General features: G+C 47.0%; 1 protein-coding gene across 1 annotated transcript; it reads right to left on the bottom strand.

The window, feature by feature from the left end:
* Positions 1 to 1027: 1027 nt before the first annotated feature.
* On the bottom strand, positions 1028 to 21295 carry C1S (complement C1s). The gene is made up of 12 exons (XM_082206073.1): positions 21071 to 21295; positions 20558 to 20670; positions 19167 to 19371; positions 18517 to 18694; positions 17341 to 17466; positions 13467 to 13666; positions 11640 to 11793; positions 10405 to 10520; positions 8373 to 8451; positions 5667 to 5801; positions 4021 to 4095; positions 1028 to 2128 (listed from the first exon to the last, which is right to left on the bottom strand). Exons 2-12 carry the CDS (start codon positions 20575 to 20577, stop codon positions 1329 to 1331), a joined length of 2088 nt encoding a protein of 695 aa, XP_082062199.1. The 5' UTR covers positions 20578 to 20670; positions 21071 to 21295; the 3' UTR covers positions 1028 to 1328.
* Positions 21296 to 23951: the final 2656 nt, after the last annotated feature.

Genomic DNA, 23951 nt, shown 5'->3' with positions numbered 1-23951 from the left:
ACATGCACTAGAAGGACACTGTCATGTTTTTTGGACTTTGCTTGTGACACAATTGCCAGAAATGTTGGCCCCTGCTGTCTCTGAAGTATAGTCACACCTGCCTTCTCCAACACTGCAGGGCACCTTTATAATTATTTTCTTAAGGGTGTGAACAGGCTTCCTCCCCCCACTGAAGGGCTGTTCTTCCTCTCCCCTGGAAAACCCGCTCAGAGCAAACTTCAGTCTGGAGGAAACCAAATTGACGTTTACTCCGATTCAGCGGTAAAGAGAAAGTGGCAGGGCAAGCACAAGTTGAGATGAGCACTGTGCTTTCTTCAGCTGGTTCAAACCACAAAGGTAAAGGGACCCCTGACCATTAGGTCCAGTCGTGACCGACTCTGGGGTTGCGTCACTCATCTCGCTTTACTGGCTGAGGGAGCTGGCGTACAGCTTCCGGGTCATGTGTCCAGCATGACTAAGCCACTTCTGGAGAACCAGAGCAGCGCACGGAAACGCCGTTTACCTTCCCGCTGGAGCGGTACCTATTTATCTACTTGCATTTTGACATGCTTTCGAACTGCAAGGTTGGCAGGAGCAGGAGCTCACCCCGTCACGGGGATTCGAACCGCTGACCTTCTGATCGGCAAGTCCTAGGCTCTGTGGTTTAACCCACAGCGCCACCCGCGTCTGGTTCAAACCATAAGCAGCTACAAATATGAAGTTCTTATCCCTATTGGCACCATCTGTTTACACAGAACACATTAGGTTATTGACAATTATATGTGCATTAGGATAATAAGAATATACACACCTGTATATCAATGTATGTATGTATGTAACAGTATTTTTTCACTCACTTTTTACTCTCTTTCTTCCCACCCCCTCACTCTCTTTTTTAATAAATGAAATTATTCTAATAAAATGTGTATTGTTGGTTTGTTTGTTTTTTAAAAAGGATCTGTGGTATAGGGCACTTTCCAAAGGAGTTTAAGCAGCTACAAAGAAAGACATAAGAAATAAAAGAAGAAATTAAGCAGACAGGAAATCGTTTAAGAACAAATCCAGCCTGAAAGCTTTTGGTTGCTCTATTTGCTTCTCAAGAAAACAGGTTGTGTAAAGAAACTGGCAGCGCACAGACCTTCACTCCAACCTCCCTTCTCTTGCATTACCAGTATTTCTCTAACTTGGGTTTTCTGCTGTTGTTGGACTACAACTCCCTTCATTCCTGACCACTGTCCCTGCTAGCTAGGGATGATGGGAGTTGTAGTCCAAGAACAGCTTGGGTCCCACTTTGGAGAAATGCCACAAGCCCAAAGGATTGAAGCAAACATCAAGGGAGCCTGGTGCCTTTACAGACACGGATGCATCCTCCTGGTCTCATTCTGGCTCATGACGTTTGCGATCCAATCCACGTAATTTGACACCTTAGTGTAGAGGCCGTAGGTGCCGCACTTTGGCCCCCAAGAAACCAGGCCAGCGACATAGTAGTGCAATTCGTCGTGGGCATATTTGACGGCAAACGCCCCTCCGCTGTCTCCCTCGCAGCTGTCCTTCCCGTTTCCCCCTCCACAAATCATATTGTCTGTGAACGCATAGGTCAAAGAATCGAATGGGGGATCTGGTCTCACGCTTCGACACCTGTCCATGTTAACCACAGGGATCCGGGCGTACCGAAGGTGTATTGCTGCAAGCGTCTTAGGCGTCTTGCCCCAGCCAGATATGTAGCCCAGGATCCCCTTCGGCAAGTCGTAGTTGGACGATGCACCAGGCAAGCAAATGGGCGAGATGGTAGGACCCATCGTCAAGGGTTTCGCCAACTTCACTAGAGCAATGTCATTGTCAAAGTTTGTCCGGCGCTGGTTGTTTGCCATTTCCAACCAGTCGGGATGGACGATTGTGGCTTCCACATCCAGTGGCCTAGCGCCTTCCATGGCATTTGCCCCAATGCGAAGCATCCCTGCATGGATGACCGGGCACCGGGTCCCATCCAGCACGTGAGCTGCAGTCAGAACCCAGCGGTCCGAAATCAGAGCCCCACCAGCATGTGGGTATTCAAAATAGATTTGCCAAGGGAAGTTTCCTTTTCCGGCTGGTTGGCCTCCAAAAATCCTCCCCGTCCCTTTAACGGGCTCAGAGGGAACTCCGCAAACTAGAGAAAGGATAGAACAACAACAGCAGAAATAAGAGCTTGCGAGCAGCAGGAAGACCGGATTTGCACAAATGAAATAATCAAAGCCATTTATGTTCACTGACGTGAGGGAAAGCAAGCAATAACTTTAGGGTAGAGGGTTCAAGTTGAATCCGGTTTTGGGACCTGTGGGCATGCATGCGTGTGGACCTCTCCCAAAGTTTTTGCTTGCTGTAGCTTATTAACTTTGCCCAGAAACATTAACTGGGTAGTACAGTCGTACCTTGAAGTCAAGCGGAATCCATTCCGGAAGTCCATTCGACTTCCAAAACGTTCAGAAACCAAAGCGCAGTTTCTGATTGGCTGCAGGAAGCTCCTGCATCCAATTGGAAGCCGCAGAACCCATATCGGACATTCGGGTTACAAAGAACATTTGCAAACCGGAACTCTCACTTCCGGGTTTGCGGCGTTTGGGAGCCAAAACGTTCAACTTGCAAGGCATTCGGGATCCAAGGTACGACTGTATTGAAAATGAAGCCTGCTACAGGAGCCATGGGGAGCAGCTCCTGCCCAAATCAAGTAAATAAATAAAAATACTTAACTAGAAGTAGAAATAACCAGAGTATTTGAAATTGAAATATTCAGTTTCACTGAGGTCACTTGGATGATGTTGTGGTGCATTCTTCTCCCCACCCCCCTCAATTTTTTTTTATTTTCCAAAAAAAATTAAACAAACAAACAAATAAACAAACAAACATAAATCTCAACCGTATTTAAACCTAACTTGTTGTGGTGCATTCTAGCAACGCAACTGGCAACCGGACTGAGTGATAGGCGTGGCTTCCGCAAACTGACCAATCGTGTGGCAGGTAGCTTGGTTCTGGAACAGGACAGGTGGGTGCCCTGTCTGTCCCCCCAACATAAATCCTGGCTACGCCTATGCATATATCCCCATTCTGAGATTGCTTGCTTGCTTTATTTATTTAAAAGACTTACTGCTTTTCAGAGAAATTGCTTCACAAAGAATTTTACGGCCAACGAAGTATGGTCGTAAAGTATGAAGTATGAAGAACAATAAATAAATAGCCCATTAAAAATAGCCCAATAGGTATCAGTTGCGGGTACGCAGGAGGGGGTGCTTTGTTCTTCAGAACCTGCAGGAGCCCACCAGAACCAAGTCCCATCACTGCTGAATGTACACAGCAGACAGACTAGGGCTGGGTGCAAAACTATTCGAAACTAGCTGCAGGTTCAGCTTCTGCGCCTCTTCTTCTACTGTGGGTGTTATGTACTGAGTTGAATAGGATCCAAACTGCAGCAGTCTGGTTGGTCCTAGAATAATAGGATCCAGAATGCAGCAGTCTGATTGGTCTGCAGGAGCCACCTAATCCAACTCCAGGTGGAAGTGAATCTGCAACCTGATTGGCCTACAGGAGAATCCCGGAACTGGCCAGTCACGTGCAGCCCATTGTGTGAATAATGTATATAAAGCAGACATTTCGGGGGAACTTCCGTTCCTCCTCACCACTATGAGCTGAATAAAAAGCATGAAATCCACACTCGACTCCGAGTATATTTCAGTGGGTCTATGCTCTCTTCCCTTTTTCCTAACCCCCCAAGATAGCTGTGCTCAACAACCTGATCAGCAAGAAGGGACTCTTGAAACATGGAACATTGTTGCTTCCTGCAGGACTGGTGCTTTGTGGAAACATCTAAGAGGAGGGCAGGTTTTAAAGCTCTGGTTTTCAACCATCTCGAATCATTGAGGCAATTCAAGAACATGTCCCAGCAGAGGAAGCAAGAATTTTAAAATATTGGCAGGCTCTTCTGTAAACTGGACAATGCGGTGGACTCTTGTCACAGCGCTTTGACCACAATATCCACATTTATAAATAGACGGCGATGTACCGTACCTGGGACACAAACTGGGATCTCTGTTTTCTCATGTTCATCCACCCATTTCCCACTGGCTGAACACCTATAAAGTCCTTTCGGAATAAAAGAATACATAGCACTATTCAGTTGTTTGTTTTTAATCTGCGTTTCATACCCAAATGCAGGCGAGATCAGAAAACAAATTGCAGGCTGCTGGTGGACCTTTGGCCAATTCCTAGCAAGCCATGTAGTGTTTGCTTGTCCGTGGGATTCCTGTAAATAATGTTGGCTCCAGATCGGATCCAGCAAAGCACTTCTAAGGGGCTTAACCAAGAATGGACACACTGGGTCGCTTAACACAGATTAGCTATGCTTTAACTCCGTGTTTCCCAAACTTGGGTCTCCAGCTGTTTTTTCAGACTACAATTCCCATCATCCCTGACCACTGGTCTTGATAGCTAGGGCTGATGGGAGTTGTAGTCCAAAACCAGCTGGGATAAAATGAGCGGCAATGACTTGAGGAGTGCCTGAGCTCTCATTGACTTTGGAGGGGGCAGAAGTGGAGAGAAGGAGCGACGGTGGGTGGGAGCAGGGCGTGACATATTCCTAATTTGGCGCAGGTGGTGAAACGAGATTGGCTGCCCCTGGGCACACAGTGTGTATGTGGGGGGGGGAGGGAAGTAGTCCAGTTGCATGAGTGGACCTTGTTCCACACACCCCTACACCTCTTAGTAGGGACGCAGGTGGCGCTGTGGTCCAAACCACTGAGCCTCTTGGGCTTGCCAATCGGAAGGTTGGTGGTTCGAATCCCCGTGACGAAGTGAGCGCCTGTTGCTCTGTCCCAGCTCCTGCCAGCCTAGTAGTTCAAATAGCATGCCAGTGCAAGTAGATAAAGAGGTACTGTTCTGGCAGGAAAGTAAACAGTGTTTCCGTGCGCTCTGGTTTCTGTCACAGTGTTCCATTGCGCCAGAAGCTGGCCACATGACCCAGAAAGCTGTCTGCGGACAAACACTGGCTCCCTCGGCCTGAAAGCGAGATGAGCGCTGCAACCCCATTGTTACCTTTGACTGGACTTAACCATCCAGGGGTCCTTTATCTTTTTACTTTTTATGCCTCTTAGCACTATCCTACATCCCACCCATTGCATCACCTCTGCGCAAGCTTTGTGCATGCAAGCAATGAGAATGAATGCTCAAAAAAGAGGTTGCCTGGAGGAGCCAAGGAACGGCCACCTTGGCTACAGCACCCTTTGATTCACATCAGCTGAAGAAGGTGGAAGCAGAAACACTCTGCAGGAAGAGCTTCACATCCCTGTCTCCTTGTTCATCTCAACTTTGTTCTTTGGTTGTCTTTCTCTCACACACATGCACACGCCGTATGTTTTAACTGTGCTTTGGAAGGAATCGTTTCAGTGTTTACGACTCATTAAATTCTACACTGACTCTGCCTATAAGAAGAAAGCAGCCACTTTTGACGGTGTTGCTTTAGTGGACGCAAAGTGAGTGAAAACACACCAACCAGTTTCACAACGATACTGGGATGAAGCGTAAGTGAAAGACTCTTGGAATGAGTTTGTCATAACATTGCCACCTCTAATTCTGTCATCATAAACTAAGTACAATGGCGCTCTTTTTAAGCTCTGAATCAGATGCTTGGATCTGAAAAGGATGGGACACATTATTACCTTTGCCCTGCATTGTATAAAACTTCTCGTTGCATGAATAGCTGATCGTGTCTTGATACTCCGTGTTGTCCTCGGTTCCTGACAGGTAAGTGACTTTCCCATTTGCAAGGTGCTCTGGCTCACCACAGTTTACGGCTGCCGGGGGGAAAAAGATGGGGTGTTAGTCTAGAATCTTCACTCTGCTGCCACCTGCCACCTCATCCTGGTCAACCCATATTCTGTCAGGTCTGAACATACTTTCCATTTCTTCTTTTTGTATGGTGCATAAAGCAGGGCTTGCCAACCTTTTTGGACTAGTGGGCACACTTCAAATTTTGAGAAATTGGTGAGGGTGTTGGTCGTAAGATGCTGTGATGGCCTGGGATTCCGAGTCCGAGAGTGAACTGGAGGAATCCCAGCCTGCACAGGAGTCCCCGCCTCCAGGACCGGTTGAACTGGGGCAAGGCCTAGATGCTGAGGCGCCTGCACCTGTGCCGGATCCTCAGGGGCAGGCACCAGGTGAGACCATTCTGGCTCCAGAGGTGCTGGAGGACTCAGTGGCTACAGGTGAGCCTCCCCCGGGGCCCAGTAACCCTTCGGCCTCTCCTGAACTGCAGAGGCTCAGGGCAGAGAGGCGAAGGGAACTGGTTTCTCCCAGGAGGAGTGCTCGCCTTAAGGCCAGGAGAGGCGGGTCTCCTGGGGGATGGGACCGCCCCTGGCCTCAGAGAAGATAAAGGTCAGGCAGCCCGGTCCCAGGTTGCGGGAGCAACGTCGTTGTGGAGTACCTGGTTTTACCCAGACCTAGACCTGCACTCCCAGTGTGCCTGTTCCACGCCCGGCTTCCTGCTTCTACTCTCCGGTGTTCCTGTTCCTCGCCCGGCTGCCCGCTGCCCGCTGCTGACCCACCAGTGTTCCTGTTCCCCGCCTGGCTTCCTGCTGCTGCCCTACCAGCGTTCCTGTTCCCCTGCCTGGCTCCCTGTTTCGGACCTCGCGTTTCATCTAGTGATCATCTACCCTGCTAGTGACTCTGGACTGAACTTCGGCTACGGTATCAGTACCTCCCCCCCCCCCGGGACCAGCACATTTCCATTTCTTTTTCTCGTATGGTGCATAAAGCAAGGGTTGCCAACCTTTTTGGACTAGTGGGCACACTTCAAATTTTGAGAAATTGGTGAAGGTGTTGGTCTCAAGATGGCTGCCATGGAGGGGGTGTGGCATAATGCAAAATCAGAGAGGCACCGACCTGCGACAACCTTAGGCTTACCATGGGAAGTTGGTCATGTCCTGCTGCTCCTGATTATGGACCCTCAGTACCAGGAAAAACATTGTTACAGAAGTTGGGCGCCACCCCCCACTGACTGCCAGAGGTCTTGTGCTCCTTTGGATAACTGACACAAAGTGGAGACTGTCGTAGCTTTAAAGAAATATGATTTATTCACCTATTTACACCTTCAGTCTGCATGGAGTCCAGATTGTACAGCATGGTGATTTCAAGAGGGCCTTGTCTCCCACAGCAGTGCAGCCCTGGAGTCCAAGTCATCTCTCTCAGGCCAGCCTTCAGCCAGCCTGCCCAAGATGGATCCCAGTCCTTCTTCCTCCTTCTCCTTCCCAGCAACCCCTGCTCAAAGCTCTCTTTTTCCTGTCACCCCACACCTAGTTACCCTGGCAACCTTCCCAACCCCCCCCTCTCTGTTCACACCTCAGGACAAGTGGGGAGGACAGTTCTCTTGCATTGCCAATGGCCCTTTATTGTTTCTTAATGGTCCTAGCTTGGCCAGGTCATTTTGCACAGGCTAGCTCAGGAATTCCTCTGCAGCTTGTATTTCTCCCTTCACATTACAAATAATCAAAATCCTACCATTTATTAAGTTCTAGGGTTTAGCCCCCCACAATCTAGAACAATATACAAGCTATAGGAATCACTTATCTATACATTTGGTCCCACAGCTTTATTTCTAGGGTGACTAAATTCCCCCTCCCTTCCCCCAAATGAGAGCTCAAAGTTTGGGGCACCTCCCCAGGGGAACCACTGAAAGCCTTCATGGGTGCCAGTCTTTAACTTCCAAGTTATCCCTTCCTATTTCCATCTCCTTCCAGGACCAGTTGCCTAGAACTGGAATGGCATAAATTCCCTCTCCATTGAAAAGTCCCATTTATCTCGGGTAATCCACACAATGGTGTTTAAGCTTAACTGTACTGAGAACCAGTGCTTTTTTCCTTAAAAAATGTTTAGGGGTACTCTCATTTTGACTCGAGAAAATCACCATTTTATAGGTCAAATCGGGGGAAATAAATACAGTAAATGGACAAAAGTACAAAGATTCACAAAATGTTTAGGGGTATGTGTCCCCCTGTGTCCCCCCCCCCCCGAAAAAAGCACTGCTGAGGACCACTATTTTGGTTGCCTTATTACTTTGTGGATCACTGTATTTTCTTACCTTACACAGCCACCGCGAAGGGGAACAATCATTCTGTGTGGCTGCCGTCCAGCTCAGCTATGAAGAGTGTTATGAAGAGAGCTGGAAGTTTCTTTGTGATTACTCACACTGCTGAAGAAGCAAGCTGCTTTCCAGTTTAAATTTAGAAGTGGCTTGCCTCTTCAGCATCTTGTCAAAACTTCAGAAAGCCTCCTGCTTCTCAAGTATTCTTCTCTGTTATGATCCCTGTGGTCTCAAGACCAATTGAAAGTGTGTTACGGACCACCAATATAGAAAGCCAAGCACTTACGGACACATTCGAGGTCAGAGTTGCTCCACTCGCCGTTGCTTTGACAGACAGAGTAGAAGGATGTGAGGCTGCCTTTTGACTGAAGGGAACAGAATTGAGAGACACTGGAGTTAATTTATTGGTTGAGAAATGTATCAGAATGACATACACACTGCTCTCTCTCCCTTGTTACACGAGGGGAACCTTGGGCCCTTGTGTAAAGTGAGAAGATATATGGAGAGGATGCAAAAAAGTTGTTTAAGGAGGTGGAACATTTGCACTAAGCAAGACTGCTGGCAATTCATCTCCGAGCTTACAGCTTGCATTTAAAAGGATGGGGCTAAACAGAGTTTAAATCCCATCTTGAACAGTTTGATTGCAAGTGTAGGAACTAGCCATTAGGCTGGTCTCCCCCTTTTGTTATCCAGTTTATCAAAGAAGCAGGCTACAGACTGAAAATGAAGTTTAAAGCATGTATTTTTCTCACAGTCAAGCATTTGTCTTTAGCAGCAACAGCAGTAAAAATAAAGACAGGTAAAATACTTGTGTTTACAGCAAAAATAGCTTCAGGCCAGTGCCTGATGCTGGAGCAAGCGGACAGATGTCCATATACATGGCTGGTGGAAGAGAGAGAGACAAAACAGGAAATACTTCTTTGCTTCTTCCTTCCCAGGAGAGGATAGGAAACGACATCATACAGAGCCTTCTCTACCAATTACATTTCTATGGCCTGAGTCTGCCTATCAGCAGTGCAGCTCTATGGTCTTAACCCCTTCACTTGCTAACTAGCAAAACTTTGTGTTGTTAGATTTGACTACATATCTGCCACACTCAGGGCCTTAGAAAGGGACCTAAGTGTAGGGTTCAGGAGCACAGTGACTGATCCTGCAGCTGAAGCATCATATCTGGCCAGCTTAAGGGCCAGGGCGTACCTCTGTAGCTATTAGCTTTCTAGGAACTGAGGTTTCAAGATGGGGGGATATATCCTGAGGACTCTGCTGATCATCTGAAGATTTCTGTGGCAGAAGTATCTCCTTGGGGTTCAAAGGAGGAGATGCAGGTTCTGGTGACTTCAGCATCACATGCAACACACCTGGAGTAGATTCATCTCCTCCTTCTCCTCCTGATGGCTATGTCTCTCAGGATTCCTGGTCTGTGGCCATGGCACCAATTGTCAAGTACTGAGGGGAGTGAAGGGTAGCTGGTGACATGTCAATAGCCCTGTAGATCAGACAATGGCTGCTGGCTCTTTGTGCTGCTAATACTGCTGGCCACAGGAGACTGATATAACAGTCCACAATCCACCTGGCCTGGGACGTCTGGTGGTATGGGAGGACCAATCTGGTGACACCAGCAAGTATAAAGACTCTTATTGTGGGAAGCTTGTCCCTGAAGGAGACCACCCAGCTCTCATTTGGTGAATCAAGCCCCTGGCTGGTCCCAGATTGTTCCTAAAGGTAAAGGGACCCCTGACCATTAGGTCCAGTCGTGACGGACTCTGGGGTTGTGGTGCTCATCTCGCTCTATAGGTCGAGGGAGCCAGCGTTTGTCCATAGACAGCTTCCGGGTCATGTGGCCAGCATGACTAAGCCGCTTCTGGTGAACCAGAGCAGCACATGGAAACGCTGTTTACCTTCCCGCTGGAACGGTACCTATTTATCTACTTGCACTTTGGCGTGCTTTCGAACTGGTAGGTTGGCAGGAGCAGGGACCGAGAAACGGGAGATCACCCCATGCGGGGATTTGAACCGCCGACCTTCTGATCGGCAAGTCCTAGGCTCTGTGGTTTAACCCACAGCACCACCCACGTCCCCAAGATTGTTCCTAGGTAGTTGTTTATTCAGCCAGCCAATCTGCCTGAAGCTTGCATTTCAGAAGACCTGGCTGCCCACTGGTCTGGGCCCCTGACATCAGTGCAGAAAGAATCCTCTCTGACTGCTAGGTTGAGATGGAGAAGAGGCACAATGCATATCGGTGTAGAAGTAGCAGCAATGTACTGTTCATGCCAAGGGGATTCTCAGAGCCTAACTGACCTTGGTGGGCACGGACTTACCAGTACAATCTCATAGCCTTTGACACAGGTCACCTTCACTGAATCCTTAAAGACGTAACGTTCTCTCACGGGTTCCATACTGGAATGCGGAATGACAGTTTCTTTGCAGGGCATTGCTTTGCAAATGGAAAGGGGGGGGGAGGAAACCAGTCAACAATCACTGAATCACCTGGCACACGCTCTCTCACACATGCACATGCCCCTTGTCATTTTCTGTCCCCAGCAGTCACAGCCAAGTCAACAGAAGCCATGCTTTTATTTAATGCGACTTCCTCTCTGCTCTGAGGGTTAATGAGCCTCTTCGACTCTCAACCGCATCAACAAGAGGAATAAGTAGAGGTTGGCGCCCACTGACAGGCACAGACACGTGATTCCAGTATCGCCCCCCCCTCCCTCCTCCCTGTTGAGTTCTACAAAGGCAACACCAAGACTCAGGAGGAGAAAGGCTATCTGCCGTTTCTGTGGGATCTGGCATAGGACCATGACATGTTGGGCAGTGCCTGCCTTGCCCTAATGGACCAGGGTCCACTGATGAGGAAGAACGGATTGGTTCACCCTGTCTCCTGAGAGCTAACAGCTGTAGCCTGCAGGGCCTTCAGCTGGAACCCTTGTTCCCCTTTCAATTTCCCCATTGCCCACCAGAGATCAGGAGATTTCTCAGATTTCTATGGGTTTTACAGAGGTGGATTTAGGGTGACTAGTTGGTGGAGCCTCGGGGTTGCTGCAGGGGCCACTGCAACTATGATGTAGAGTGAAAGGCAAGAGGAGGTGGAATTTTGGCGCTGCACAGGGTGCCACTGAAATTCAAGACCCCAAGGTCCCCATTGTGTTTTCCTTCTTTCCCTGCTTCCAGTTCTGATGGGGTTCATCCCTAGCCAGGAAGCCACTTGTCAACACACCAGCCAACCCCTTACATGTTCTGCCAGCAGTGCACCAGATTTGCTAGTCTTAGCTATACCCAAATACCCATTCACAATTTGGGTGCATAGCAAACCTCAAGTGTTCTCTCCTGCAGCAATTCGCCCCAAGAACAACTGCTCTCAGAAACAGCGGCCATTCTGCTTGAATGGCATTTCTTGTCTGCAATTGTTTTCTCCTGCACTAGACTTCCAACTCAAGGTGCACCTTTGCTACTTGCAGGCACATGCCCATTCTCCTAAGAACTACACATATCTGTGTCCCAGAGCACTCACGCATGTGCCCCACGGGTTTGCTCTCATGGGATATCTACTCACGATCCCCAAAGTAGCGGATTTTCCAGCCTCTGCCTTGCTCTGACTGGTCTGTTTGGAAGAAAATGTCAAGTATATTGCTTCTAGTCTTGATTTCTGGAGGGCCAGGGAATGTGTTGCCACAGTAGGGGCCAAATTGCTGGTCGCCTGCTGAGAACTGCAAGAAGAACGAAACAGATTAAGGAAAAATAATAGAGGAAGACAAAAGAGGCATATTTAACAGGAAACGCATCTAAAAGAAATACACTCAAGATCTGGAGAGGAGAAGGCGTATGGGAAGCAGAAATTTGGTACTTGAGGGATTAAGGATAAAGAGGGGAGGGGGAGGGAGGGAAGGAAGGGGAATAAAAGATCAGGCTAAGTTCAAATTGAAAGCCAGGTGGAATAGCTCTGTCTTACAGGCCCTGCAGAAGAAAGTTAAATCCTGCAGGGCCCTGGTCTCATGGGACAGAGCATTCCACCAGGTCGGAGCCAACACTGAGAAGGCCCTGGCCCTGGTGGAGGATAATCTGACTTCTTCTTTTTTTTAATATATTTATTAAGCTTTCAAAATTTATACAAAAAAGACCAAAAAATAAATAAATATTAAAAACACATATAATTTCATTTCACTTATTTTCCTTTAACTTATTTCTCGGACCTCCTCATACCTCCCCTTTTTGTATTCCAATTCAAATTATTCATTCAGCAAATCCTCGCCCTCAATTTTCACTTAATTTTACACCTTTCTTTCTTCTTTTTTCCCCAGTTATCTTAATCATTACAGCTGATAACCACTTAAATTCAGTCCAACATCAATCTAACATTCACTAATTTTATAATATTTCCCAAGATAGTCCTTGAATTTCTTCCAATCTTCTTCCGCCGTCTCTCTTCCCTGGTTTCGGATTCTGCCAGTCATTTCTGCCAGTCCCATGTAGTCTATCACCTTCATCTGCCATTCTTCCAAGGTGGGTAGATCTTGTGTCTTCCAATACTTTGTGATGAGTATTCTTGCTGCCATTGTTGCGTACATAAAAAATGTTCTGTCTTTCTTTGGCACCAATTGGCCGACCATGCCCAAGAGAAAGGCCTCTGGTTTCTTCAGAAAGGTATATTTAAATACCTTTTACAGTTCATTATATATCATTTCCCAGAAAGCCTTAATCTTTGGGCACGTCCACCAAAGGTGAAAGAATGTACCTTCAGTTTCTTTACATTTCCAACATTTATTATCGGGCAAGTGATAAATCTTTGCAAGCTTGACTGGGGTCATGTACCACCTATATATCATTTTCATAATATTTTCTCTTAGGGCATTACATGCCGTAAATTTCATACCGGTGGTCCACAACTGTTCCCAGTCAGCAAACATGATATTATGTCCAACATCTTGTGCCCACTTAATCATAGCTGATTTAACCGTTTCATCCTGAGTATTCCATTTCAACAGCAAGTTATACATTCTTGACAAGATAATCTGACTTCTTTAGGGCCCGGGACTTCTAAACTATGGTTATGCATGGACCTTAAGGTCCTCTGCGGGGCAGACCATAAGAGTGTGTGTACCTATGCAGTCCTCTCGTTCCCATGTCCTGAGGTTTTCCCCCTTTTAGTTTACTAAGCTGGTGCGCAAACAACAGCGTGGGTCTGCAAAGGCAAGCAGGAGGAAAGGGCGGACACCGTGCCCCAAACCAGGCCTCCTGCTCCTGCCCAAGTGTGCCACAACCCCCAACGGCAAATGTTGCCCCTGGGACTCCGGTCTGCCATTTGGCTTCTAGGGACACACAGCTAAGATGTATTCAGAACAGGAGCAAAGACACCCCTCTCTCTATCTAAGCCACCACATACTCTCAAGGCGTCAGGGCAGTTTCCTTCCGAGTCAGCCAGCTCGATGTCAAAGTCCTTCTTGCCAATGGTCAAGACCACGCGGTATCCTGGCTCCAGGGTGACACGGTAATCGCAGTGCGAGTTCTCAGGGTACAGGCTGGGGTAGTTGGGGCTGGTGATCTCCCCGGACAAGTCAGTGTACACATTCCCAGTGCAGTTCACTAGAGTTTAGGGAAGAGAAATGGCCAGGAGATCCGTAACAAAGTTAGATTACTTTCTGCTGAAGCTAGCGCTCTTCTAGGTATCTTGCTTAAAGCTACCTCCCAAAATATCTTTTGCCCCTTGTGTTAAGGCCCAAATATTAGATGGGCTAAAGTATCAACAAAGGGCAACACTTACCAGTAATCAATGGCATTTTTACCACCCTCATGGCATGTGTGTGTGTGCTTGCACACAGATGCATGCCGTGTTTCCATCTCAGAAAACAAAATATCATGGGCTTCTCCGATAAGTGTCAGTAATAGTAAAAACTTCCTGATATCAGTTCCCTTGGTGAACTCTCACTGTTTCCCTTAAGCTTTCAGACTCAAAACACCAGCAAAGCACCTTCCTTCTCTTTATATTTCAGGTTCATTTTGCAATAAGCAAAAGCAAATTAGGATGTTTGTTTAATATTATTTGTTGCATGATATATTTTTTTTGCTACCCGTTTCTAACTTGTAAATAAAAGGTTTTCTGCAAAAATACATGTATTTTTAAAAACACAAAAGTAACTGATACTGCCAATGAAGCAGGATTTTTTTCATATTCCATATTTTCTTTTTTCTTATTAGATTTTCATAACTTTAACCAATTAATTTCAATTATTTTATACAGTTCTCTTATGAATTGACTTCCCAACTTTCCTTCCATGTTGTTTTTAAACCCATCCCTTTTATTCACTGCATGACATCATACATTTCACCTAATACATATTCCTCTATTATATCACATATTTCCTCCAATACATCTTTCTGTATTTCATATATTATCATTCTTTTCCTATTGCTCAAATTTCAAATCCCGCCGGTGATTTCATCCGATTATGATATATTCCATATTTTCTTAAAATGAAATTCTGCTCACAGCTAATCCAAAATCCAGGGAAGCTGGATTCTGTAACCTGTATTACTAAAGGTTATCAAGAAAATGTGCATAATTTCTCTTAATCTCTGTGTTTATTCTGATATATGCTATTTTGCATGGTTTTTTGTTTTGTTTTGCTGGGCACAGAAGAGATAAGGACACTGAAGCCTTTTGGCTTCTGGGATTTTAGCACACTTTCAAGCATATATTAAACAGCCATAAGGACTAGAAACTTTCTCTTTAAAATAAAATAATTAAAGCAAATATTCTCAGGAGGCTGAAATATGTGTCCAGTACTACACTGTATGCTTTTTCTGTGCACCTAGAGGATCATGGCAAACGCACAGCTCTGATTTTAAACTTTTGTTGCTACTTGCCTGTGTTTTCCCTGTTCAAGTGATTTGAAAACTAATAATAATAATAATAATAATAATAATAATAATAATAATAATAATTTATTTATACCCTGCTCATCTGGCTGGGTTTCCCCAGCTACTCTGGGCGGCTTCCAACAAAACACTAAAATACGATAACCTATTAAACATTAAAACCTTCCCTAAACAGGGCTGCCTTCAGATGTCTTCTAAAAGTTTGGCAGTTATTTTTCTCTTTGACATCTGGTGGGAGGGCGTTCCACAGGGCGGGTGCCACCACCGAGAAGGCCCTCTGCCTGGTTCCTTGTAGCTTTGCTTCTCACAGCGAGGGAACCACCAGAAGGCCCTCGGTGCTGGACCTCAGTGTCCGGGCAGAACGATGGAGGTGGAGACGCTCCTTCAGGTATACTGGACTGAGGCCGTTTAGGGCTTTAAAAGTCCACACCAACACTTTGAATTGTGATCGTGCTTGGAAACGTACTGGGAGCCAGTGTAGGTCTTTCAAGACTGGTGTTATATGGACTCGGAGGCCGCTCCCAGTCATCAGTCTAACTTCTGCATTCTGGATTAGTTGTAGTTTCCGGGTCACCTTCAAAGGTAGCCCCACGCAGAGTGCATTGCAATAGTCCAAGCGGGAGATAACCAGAGCGTGCACCACTCTGGCAAGACAGTCTGCGGGCAGGTAGGGTCTCATCCTGCATACCAGATGGAGCTGGTAAACAGCTGCCCTGGACACAGAATTGACCTGCGCCTCCATGGACAGCTGTGAGTCCAGAATGACTCCCAGGCTACACACCTAGTCCTTCATGGACACAGTTACCCCATTCAGGACCAGGGAGTCCTCCACACCCACTCGCCCCCTGTCCCCCAAGAACAGTACTTCTGTCTTGTCAGGATTCAACCTCAAAATGATGTCATGCTGCCCAATACTACCTGTTATGATATGCTGGGGTTTCTGGCTTAATGGGCTTTAGCATGAATGAGCAGTGTGCTGCCGCACATTGCACAATTGCTTCCAGTTTGCTCCTCCCATGGACCAAGCAGGAGAAGCAAACCAAGAAGTCTTGGCTTCTTGCAGCCTTTGAACCAGGCACCATGGTTTGAATGTGGTTTGTTGCTGCCTAAGAAGCCACTTTCGGTAATTTGCTAGCCATCATGCCTTGTGAGGGAGACTTGGATCAAGTGTACTGGGCAGCCAAAGATTTCTCCTGCTTGTGCCAGGTGAGGAGCAAAGTTGGGATGACTGAACAACATGTACCCACACGCTGTGATAAGAAAAAAAAAAATCTAGCTTGTTAGTACATGTAAGCAAAGCCAACTTTTCTTTTCTACTGTATTGAGTTTCTGTGATAGGTTGTTGCTTTTAAAATGTGACTTATTCTTTCGTAATTTTAAAAACCTTAATAAGAAATCAGAAACAAAAATATATATTCAAGTGAATTAGTGCCAAGAATTTGCACATGCCTATCTTGACTGTGTTTCCACTGGGCTTGGCAAAGTCACACCAGAATTTCCATGCCTCTGTTTTCTATGCCCTCACTTAGTCTCTCACAGTTTAGCAACATATTTCTAAGATTCAAGGACTCAGATCTGAATCCTGAATGACGTCTATGCAGGCTGCATCTTGCTGCCCCCTTGGCCTGCTGTATGACACATTATCTAAACATCCTTCAGCTGCTTTTTGTAAAAAGCCAAACCCTTTTTTCAGATTCCTCATTCTAAGTCTCCTTCCATTACATTGGAGGGGGGCGGGGTCTTAGCTCCCAGTGTTTGGGATGATTTAATTATATTTCTTTATTATGCAATGCTAGTTTATTTTCCTTTCCTTGCGAGCAACCGCAGTTTCTTTCCATTTATCAGCCTCTGTGGAAGTTCACAGGCTGCAAACACTTTAAAGTGCAATGTTTCTCTCAAAGAAATCTGGGCACTGTACAGTCATACCTCGGGTTACAGATGCTTCAGGTTGCGTATTTTTGGGTTGCGCACCGTGCCGAACCCAGAAGTACCAGAATGGGTTATGTTCGGGTTTCGGCACTTGCACATGTGTAAAAACACTAAATCGCGCTTTGCGCATGTGCAGAAGCACTGAATCATGACCCACGCATGTGCAGACGCGGCGCTACGGGTTGCGAACGTGACTCCCACACGGATCACATTTGCAACCCGAGTGTCCACGGTATTTTACTCCTCACGGGGTTACAATTCCTAGCAACCCGTAACAAACTACAGTACCCAGAATTCTTTGAGGGTGTGTGTGCTTTGAATGTACTTTAAAGGTATAGTGTAAACAGCCACAGTTCCACAATAGACTGCTGAAGTTCTTCCCATTTCAAGTACCGTATCAGCAGTGGGGATAAGGACTGTGATTTCTGGAGCAGTAGCAACCAGGCTCCTACCTCCACACGTCTTCAGATCCTCATGCAAGAAATATTCAGGTGGGCAAGAGCAATAGTAGCCACCAATATAGTTGTTGCAGTAATGGCTGCAGGCTTCTTCCACAAAATCTGTGCATTCATCCACATCTGCAAGAAGTGAACAGAGACGGAGATAAGAACATGTGTGGAATATCACAAAAGGCAGAAAGGAAAAGAGACAGTGGGATAAACACTATGCTGGTTAAGGGAGAAGAGGTCCTTCCTTTGAGGTAGAGTCCCAATTATTCCTTCTTTTTTGCAACCCTCACACAGCCTCACTGGAACACCCAGATTCAGGTAGGGCCTGCCACTTCTCATAAACTTCCACTTGCCTTCCTCTCAGAGTTTGGAGCCTGACCCCGCCAAGTGCTTAAAAGACAGCCGTCTCTTATGGGATCCAAAACAGATCTGTAAGCAGCCTTGAGTGCCGTAAGGGGAAAGGTGGGGCAGAAATAAATAACTTTTATTTGGGCACTACAATTTAAGAAGGATGTTGAGAAGCTGGAACATGTGCAGAGGAGGGCAACCAAGATGATCAAGGGTCTGGAAACCAAGCCTTATGAGGAGCGCTTGAAGGAGCTGGGTATGTTTAGCCTGGAAAAGAGGAGACTGAGAGGAGAAAGGATAGCCATCTTCAATATCTCAAGGGCTGCCACATGGAGGATGGAGCAAGCTTGTTTTCTCCTGCTCTGGGGGTTAGGACTCGAATCAATGGCTTCAAGTTATCACCCAGGGTGTCTATTGAGAAGTTTGTGGTCTTTTATGCATGCAACCATCAGGCCATTTCAGACCACATGTGACAGTTCCTCAGGAACACCTCCACTCTTGGCCAACTCCTAGTTCTGCATCGTACGCAATCTTTGTACTAAATATGCAGATATGTACTAGATGATGGCTTAAGTTGTTATGATATCCTTGCTATAATTCCTAAACCATTTCCATAACCAGTTTTCTTAATACTCTGCCCTTCTTCTTAGCTGGGGGGTAGGGAGAGATATTTAATCTTGAAGTGAGCCCTTGAGCCTTGCTAAGAATCTGGCTTGTCCATTCAGTGGAATCTGAACGGGTTCCTCCTATAGCCATCCCAAAGCATTGCTGGGAGGAATACAATATCTACAAAGGGTTTCGTACACCAGGATGAGAAAGACCAGGGCTTACCCTCTGCAATGTAATAGGCAGCGAAGCCAGTGAATCGCTCTTCATTGGAAAAGTCAGACTGAAAGGTGACTGTCAACGTGTTATATGGGACATGGAATTCTTCCAGGACAGGAGAGCCAGGAGTGCGGCTCTTCTTCCTCCCGCAGAACTGACCCTCAATGTGGTTACCGATCAGGACCTAAAAGTGACAGGCACACAAGACAAGTCTCTCTTAGCTTCTGCTTATAGAAATAGATTGTAAAGGTAAAGGTACCCCCGACCATTAAGTCCAGTCGCAGACGATTCTGGGGTTGCACGCTCATCTTGCTCTATAGGCCAAGGGAGCCGGCGTACAGCTTCCGGGTCATGTGGCCAGCATGACTAAGCCGCTTCTGGCGAACCAGAGCAGCGCATGGAAACACTGTTTACCTTCCCGCCAGAGTGGTACCTATTCATCTACTTGCACTGGCGTGCTTTCGAACTGCTAGGTTGGCAAGAGCTGGGACCGAACAACAGGAGCTCACTCTGTCACGGGGATTCGGACTGCCAACCTTCTGATCGGCAAGCCCAAGAGGCTCAGTGTTTTAGACACATCGGTTCAGCACCAGCACACACACCCCCCCCAATACTGTGTATCTACCTGCCCCAGCAGTGGAATGGGGCCCCTGTACCTTCACGGAGTCATATTGGCAGTTTTGAGACGGCTCTATGTCTAGGTGGGTGAAGTAAAGATGGATGCCGTAACCAGGAGGTACGCTGATTTCCCAGGATTCCAGAGCATTGTTGGGATATGCCTGAGGATAGTTTGGAGACAGGATTTCCCCGTACATGGAAGCTGCCTCACTGCAAGCCAAGAGGAAGCAGGAAACAAAGCCCCTAAATAGGAGAAAGGAATATTGATAGGTAAAGGTAAAGGTAAAGGGACCCCTGACCATTAGGTCCAGTCATAACGGACTCTGGGGTTGTGGCGCTCATCTTGCTTAATGGCCGAGGGAGCCGGCATACAGCTTCCAGGTCATGTGGCCAGCATGACTAAGCCGCTTCTGGCGAACCAGAACAGCGCACGGAAACACCATTTACCTTCCCGCTGGAGCGATACCTATTTATCTACTTGCACTTTGACGTGCTTTCGAACTGCTAGGTTGGCAGGAGCAGGGACCGAGCAACGGGAGCTCACCCCGTCACGGGGATTCGAACCGCCGACCTTCTGATCGGCAAGTCCTAGGCACAGTGCCACCCGCGTCCCTCTAAATAGGAGAAAGGAATATTGATAGTGGCTACCAATTCTACTCTCTGCCCCCTCTACCTATGACCCAAGGGGTGGAAGAGTTAAGTCAATTTGATTCAGCACCCCTAAGCAGCACAGGATTGCTTCTACTATCTAGGGAGTAGGTGGTAAAGTTGCACTGCTGAAAACACAACTGAGGGAATTTGGTTCCTAGATTTGAGGTCAGCAACAGGGGCCACTGAGGAAGATGCTTTTTTTTGATGGGTAGTATTTAGCCCTTCGGCAAACGAGGAGTGTGGACAAGAAGCATCTTCGGCAACTATTAAAGTGGAACCTTGGTTTTTGAGTGTCTCAGAAGCCAAACGTTTCAGAAGCCAAACGCTGAAAACCTGCTTCCGTTTTCAAACACACCTTGGAAGTCGAATGGCTTCCGCTGCATTTTTTTATTTTTTCCCCAATGGATTTTGCCGGCCGCCCATTGCTCCTTGGTTTTCAAATGTTTCGGAAGTCGAACGGTCTTCCAGAATGGATTACGTTCAAAAACTGAGGTTCCACTGTAGACAGTGGCGTAGCGTGGGGGGTGCAGGGGGGGCCGGCTGCACCGGGCGCAACATCTGGGGGTTAGGGGGCGCAAATCCACGGGTTGGGGGAGCAAATTACTTGCCTTGCCCCGGGTGCTGAGAACCCACGCTACGCCACTGACTGTAGAACAAAGCAACAAACTCTTGTGGGGAGAGGGGGGTGTGCCTTGCCTGCCTCCCCCAACCCCTTCTTCAGCAAAAGTAGTTGCTGGCCAGAGTCTCACCTTATTGGCTCATATTTTCAATAACTTACCAAGTCTGCAAGAGTTCCATCTTGGCCTTCTTCCTCAAATCCACTGTGGCTGGACTTTAGATTTAGACAAACAATGCGCGCTGGCTTGTTTGTCTTCTTCCCCTGAAGCAGGCCTGGTTGGTGGGCAGAGCAATGGAGTGAAAACCCAGCTCACGGAAGCCATAGGCACCCAGCCCCTACTAACCTTTAGCAAGGGGAACTGATTCCCAGAGGAGAGCAGGGTGCAACATGATGCACGCTTGCCCACAAAGTGGCAACAGGGTCGTTAGCGCCATGTAAAGGCAATAGGTCAGGAAGTGAGCCAAAGAGAGAGATTCATCACAGACCTTACCTGCAACTTATGCAAGGCAGCTATCTCTACCCCACCCCTCAAAACAACCATAGAAGCTTAGGAGGAGCATCATCTTCTTTCCCAGAAAGGCTGACACCCATCAGGAAACATTTAACTCAAATGCTAATACTCAGATTCGGGTTTTTTATATATAAAAAACAAGTTTTTTAAAAGAATTTTACCTTGCACTCCTCGTCTCTGCAGCTGTTTCTCTCTTTGTCTGCCTCTTCTATCTCCCTCTTCATAATCCTCACCGACCCTTATCCACATTTCTGAGCTGTTAATGTCACTTAATTGCAAAGCTCCATTGCCCTCTGCTGTTTGAAAGATGCCATCCTCCAGCTTGACTAAGAAATCCTATCCGAGAGAGAAAGTTCCAATAGTCTCTGGTTGCACAATCCTCTGTTTTTCTTTTTTGGCCAGGCCCAAGTCTGTGAGATGGGGAAGGCTGGATCCTTTCAAACTGGGCATTTTTCGGGGAAGTCAGGTGACTTCTGCAAAGAGAACAGGGGACGGGGAATTCCAGATTGGGGGGAAAAGTTCAAACATTATGCAATCTTCCCTCGCCTTTTTGTTTGTCGTCATCCGTTGACCTCCAATCACTTTCCAGAAAGGGCAAAAAACAAACACACAAAACACACATGGAGAATTAGAAGCACCCAAAAGATGAAAACAGGTTTCTTATCATGTATGTTTCTTGTCACACTTATTTAGTGTCTATATGGTCACATATGTAGGTATGGCTAGAAACATATATCCTGATTACCAAGAGAAGAAACAATTTTGAGATGTTGTTTTTTTCGCACCGTTAGAACAGTGATATTTTTCTAGGAAAAGAGGTGCCAGAACTCACTGTGAATGCCCCCCCCCATTCTCTTATAATGACCCTGGGGCCACGTGAGAGGTGCTGGAACTGAGTTCCAGCTGAAAAAAAGCCCTGCATGAGACCAAAAAATCAAGCAATGTGAGAGACAACAGAGTCTCATGGTAGTATGAAGACCCTCCAAGTGCCCCTAATTTCCAGGGGCAGTCCTGGATTTACAGAAGCCGTTCTAGTTGCTGATTTGATCCTGGAATGTCCCACTTTTCCTTAGGTAAAGGTAAAGGGACCCCTGACCATTAGGTCCAGTCGTGGCCGACTCTGGGGTTGCGGCACTCATCTCGCTTTATTGGCCAGGGAGCCAGTGTACAGCTTCCGGGTCATGTGGCCAGCAAGACTCAGCCGCTTCTGGCGAACCAGAGCAGTGCATGGAAATGCCATTTACCTTCCCGCCGGAGTGGTACCTATTTATCTACTTGCACTTTGACGTGCTTTCGAACTGCTAGGTTGGCAGGAGCAGGGACTGAACAACGGGAGCTCACCCCATCACAGGGATTTGAACTGCTGACCTTCTGATCAGCAAGTCCTAGGCTCTGTGGTTTAACCCACAGTGCCACCTGCGTTCCTTAGGACGTCCCTATTTTCATCAGCAAAATGTTGAAGGGTATGGTAGGACGCCCCCATTTTCTTTTTTCTACATCAAATAGGGGCTTCCATTCCAAAGTCCTTTTGTGCAGCCAAAGCACCAATCTTTTTTATGATGACCTGGAAATGGAACTGCAGTTGTGTTTCTATATTACACCACGTTTAGCTTTTTCACAATGCTACAGCCACACAGCTAAGCCAAAAAATGGGTGAATATTACTAAGTTGGAACTGGTAATGTGATAGGTTTTCAGCATGTTGACACAGAATTAAATTATGTTCCTTTCAGAGGTAGTTCTTCCCAAGAAAGCGTGTTTAGAATGGCAGCTTTCAGTCAAAAAGGCCTCCCCTTTGATGTGGTTTAACATAGTTCTGCTTCTTCTGCGATGCTGTAGAAACTATTACTTAATTGCTCTCTTTTTAAATTGCTGGAAATTTCATGGCTGATAGAGCTGATAGCAGGGCAAAACAGTTATGCTGAAATGCATTGCTAGGTAGACGTGGAAATGAAATTTAGCCAGAGATTAGTAGCAGTCTAACAATGCCTCCAAAACATATGGAAAAAAGCAAAGTGAATGCCTTTTCCTCATTTCTACAGGAAACAGTGATAGAATGGAGTGTCAGTGGATTATCACATCCTCCAATGTTTTGGGAGGGCAATTTGGGGTGCCCCTCCCACATTACAACCCCCATCATGGGCCTACTTGCACCTGCCACCACCCACCCGCCAACTTGCTCACTCACTCGCCTTCACTGGTGGAGGAACGGTGGGCGGGGGGAGTGTACCGCCCCCGGCACCATCGGGGAGGGGGGTACCATCACAGCCACCCCCCCCGGACATGCGCGACACACCTCCACTCCCATCGTTCAGCCTGGACACAGAGGTCCAGCTCCGAGGGCCTTCTGGCGGTTCCCTCACTGTGAGAAGTGAAGCTACAGGGAGTCAGGCAGAGGGCCTTCTCGGTAGTGGCACCCGCCCTGTGGAACACCCTCCCATCAGATGTCAAGGAAATAAACAACTATCTGACTTTTAGAAGACATCTAAAGGCAGCCCTGTTTAGGGAAGTTTTAATGTTTGATCTTTTGTCAGGTTTTTAATGTTCTGTTGGGAGCCTCCTGGAGTGTCTGGGGAAACCCAGCCAGATGGGCGGGGTATTATATTATTATTATTATTATTATTATTATTATTATTATTATTATTATTATTATTATCATCTTGGCTCAGGTGGGATTTATAGACAAGCAACATCTGGTAGCTACAGACTGCCTAACCCTGTGAAACATCAATCTCCAGCTCCACATATATCGTATTTTTCGCATCATAGGACGCACTGGACAATAGGACGCACCTTGTTTTAGAGGGGGGAGAACAAGAAAAAAAAATTCTCCCCCTCTCTGCCCAGCGCCCCTTCAGTGAAGCGGCAGGAGGCGCTGCGCAGAGAGGGGGAGAACTTTCCCCCTCTTGTTTTCCCGCTCTAAAACAAGGTGCCGTTTAAGGTGCGTTCAGGCGGCTACCTTGGAAGCCTGGAGATCGAGAGGGGTCGGCGTGCACTGACCCCTCTCGCTCTCCAGGCTTCAGGTTCCTTTCGACCTGCTCTT

The sequence above is a fragment of the Podarcis vaucheri genome (genome assembly GCF_965113315.1).
Source record: "Podarcis vaucheri genome assembly, chromosome: 17".
In the NCBI taxonomy this organism is placed as follows: Eukaryota; Metazoa; Chordata; class Lepidosauria; order Squamata; family Lacertidae; genus Podarcis; species Podarcis vaucheri.
The sequence above is the reverse complement of the archived record's forward strand: the minus strand, read 5'-3'. Positions and strand labels throughout refer to the sequence as shown.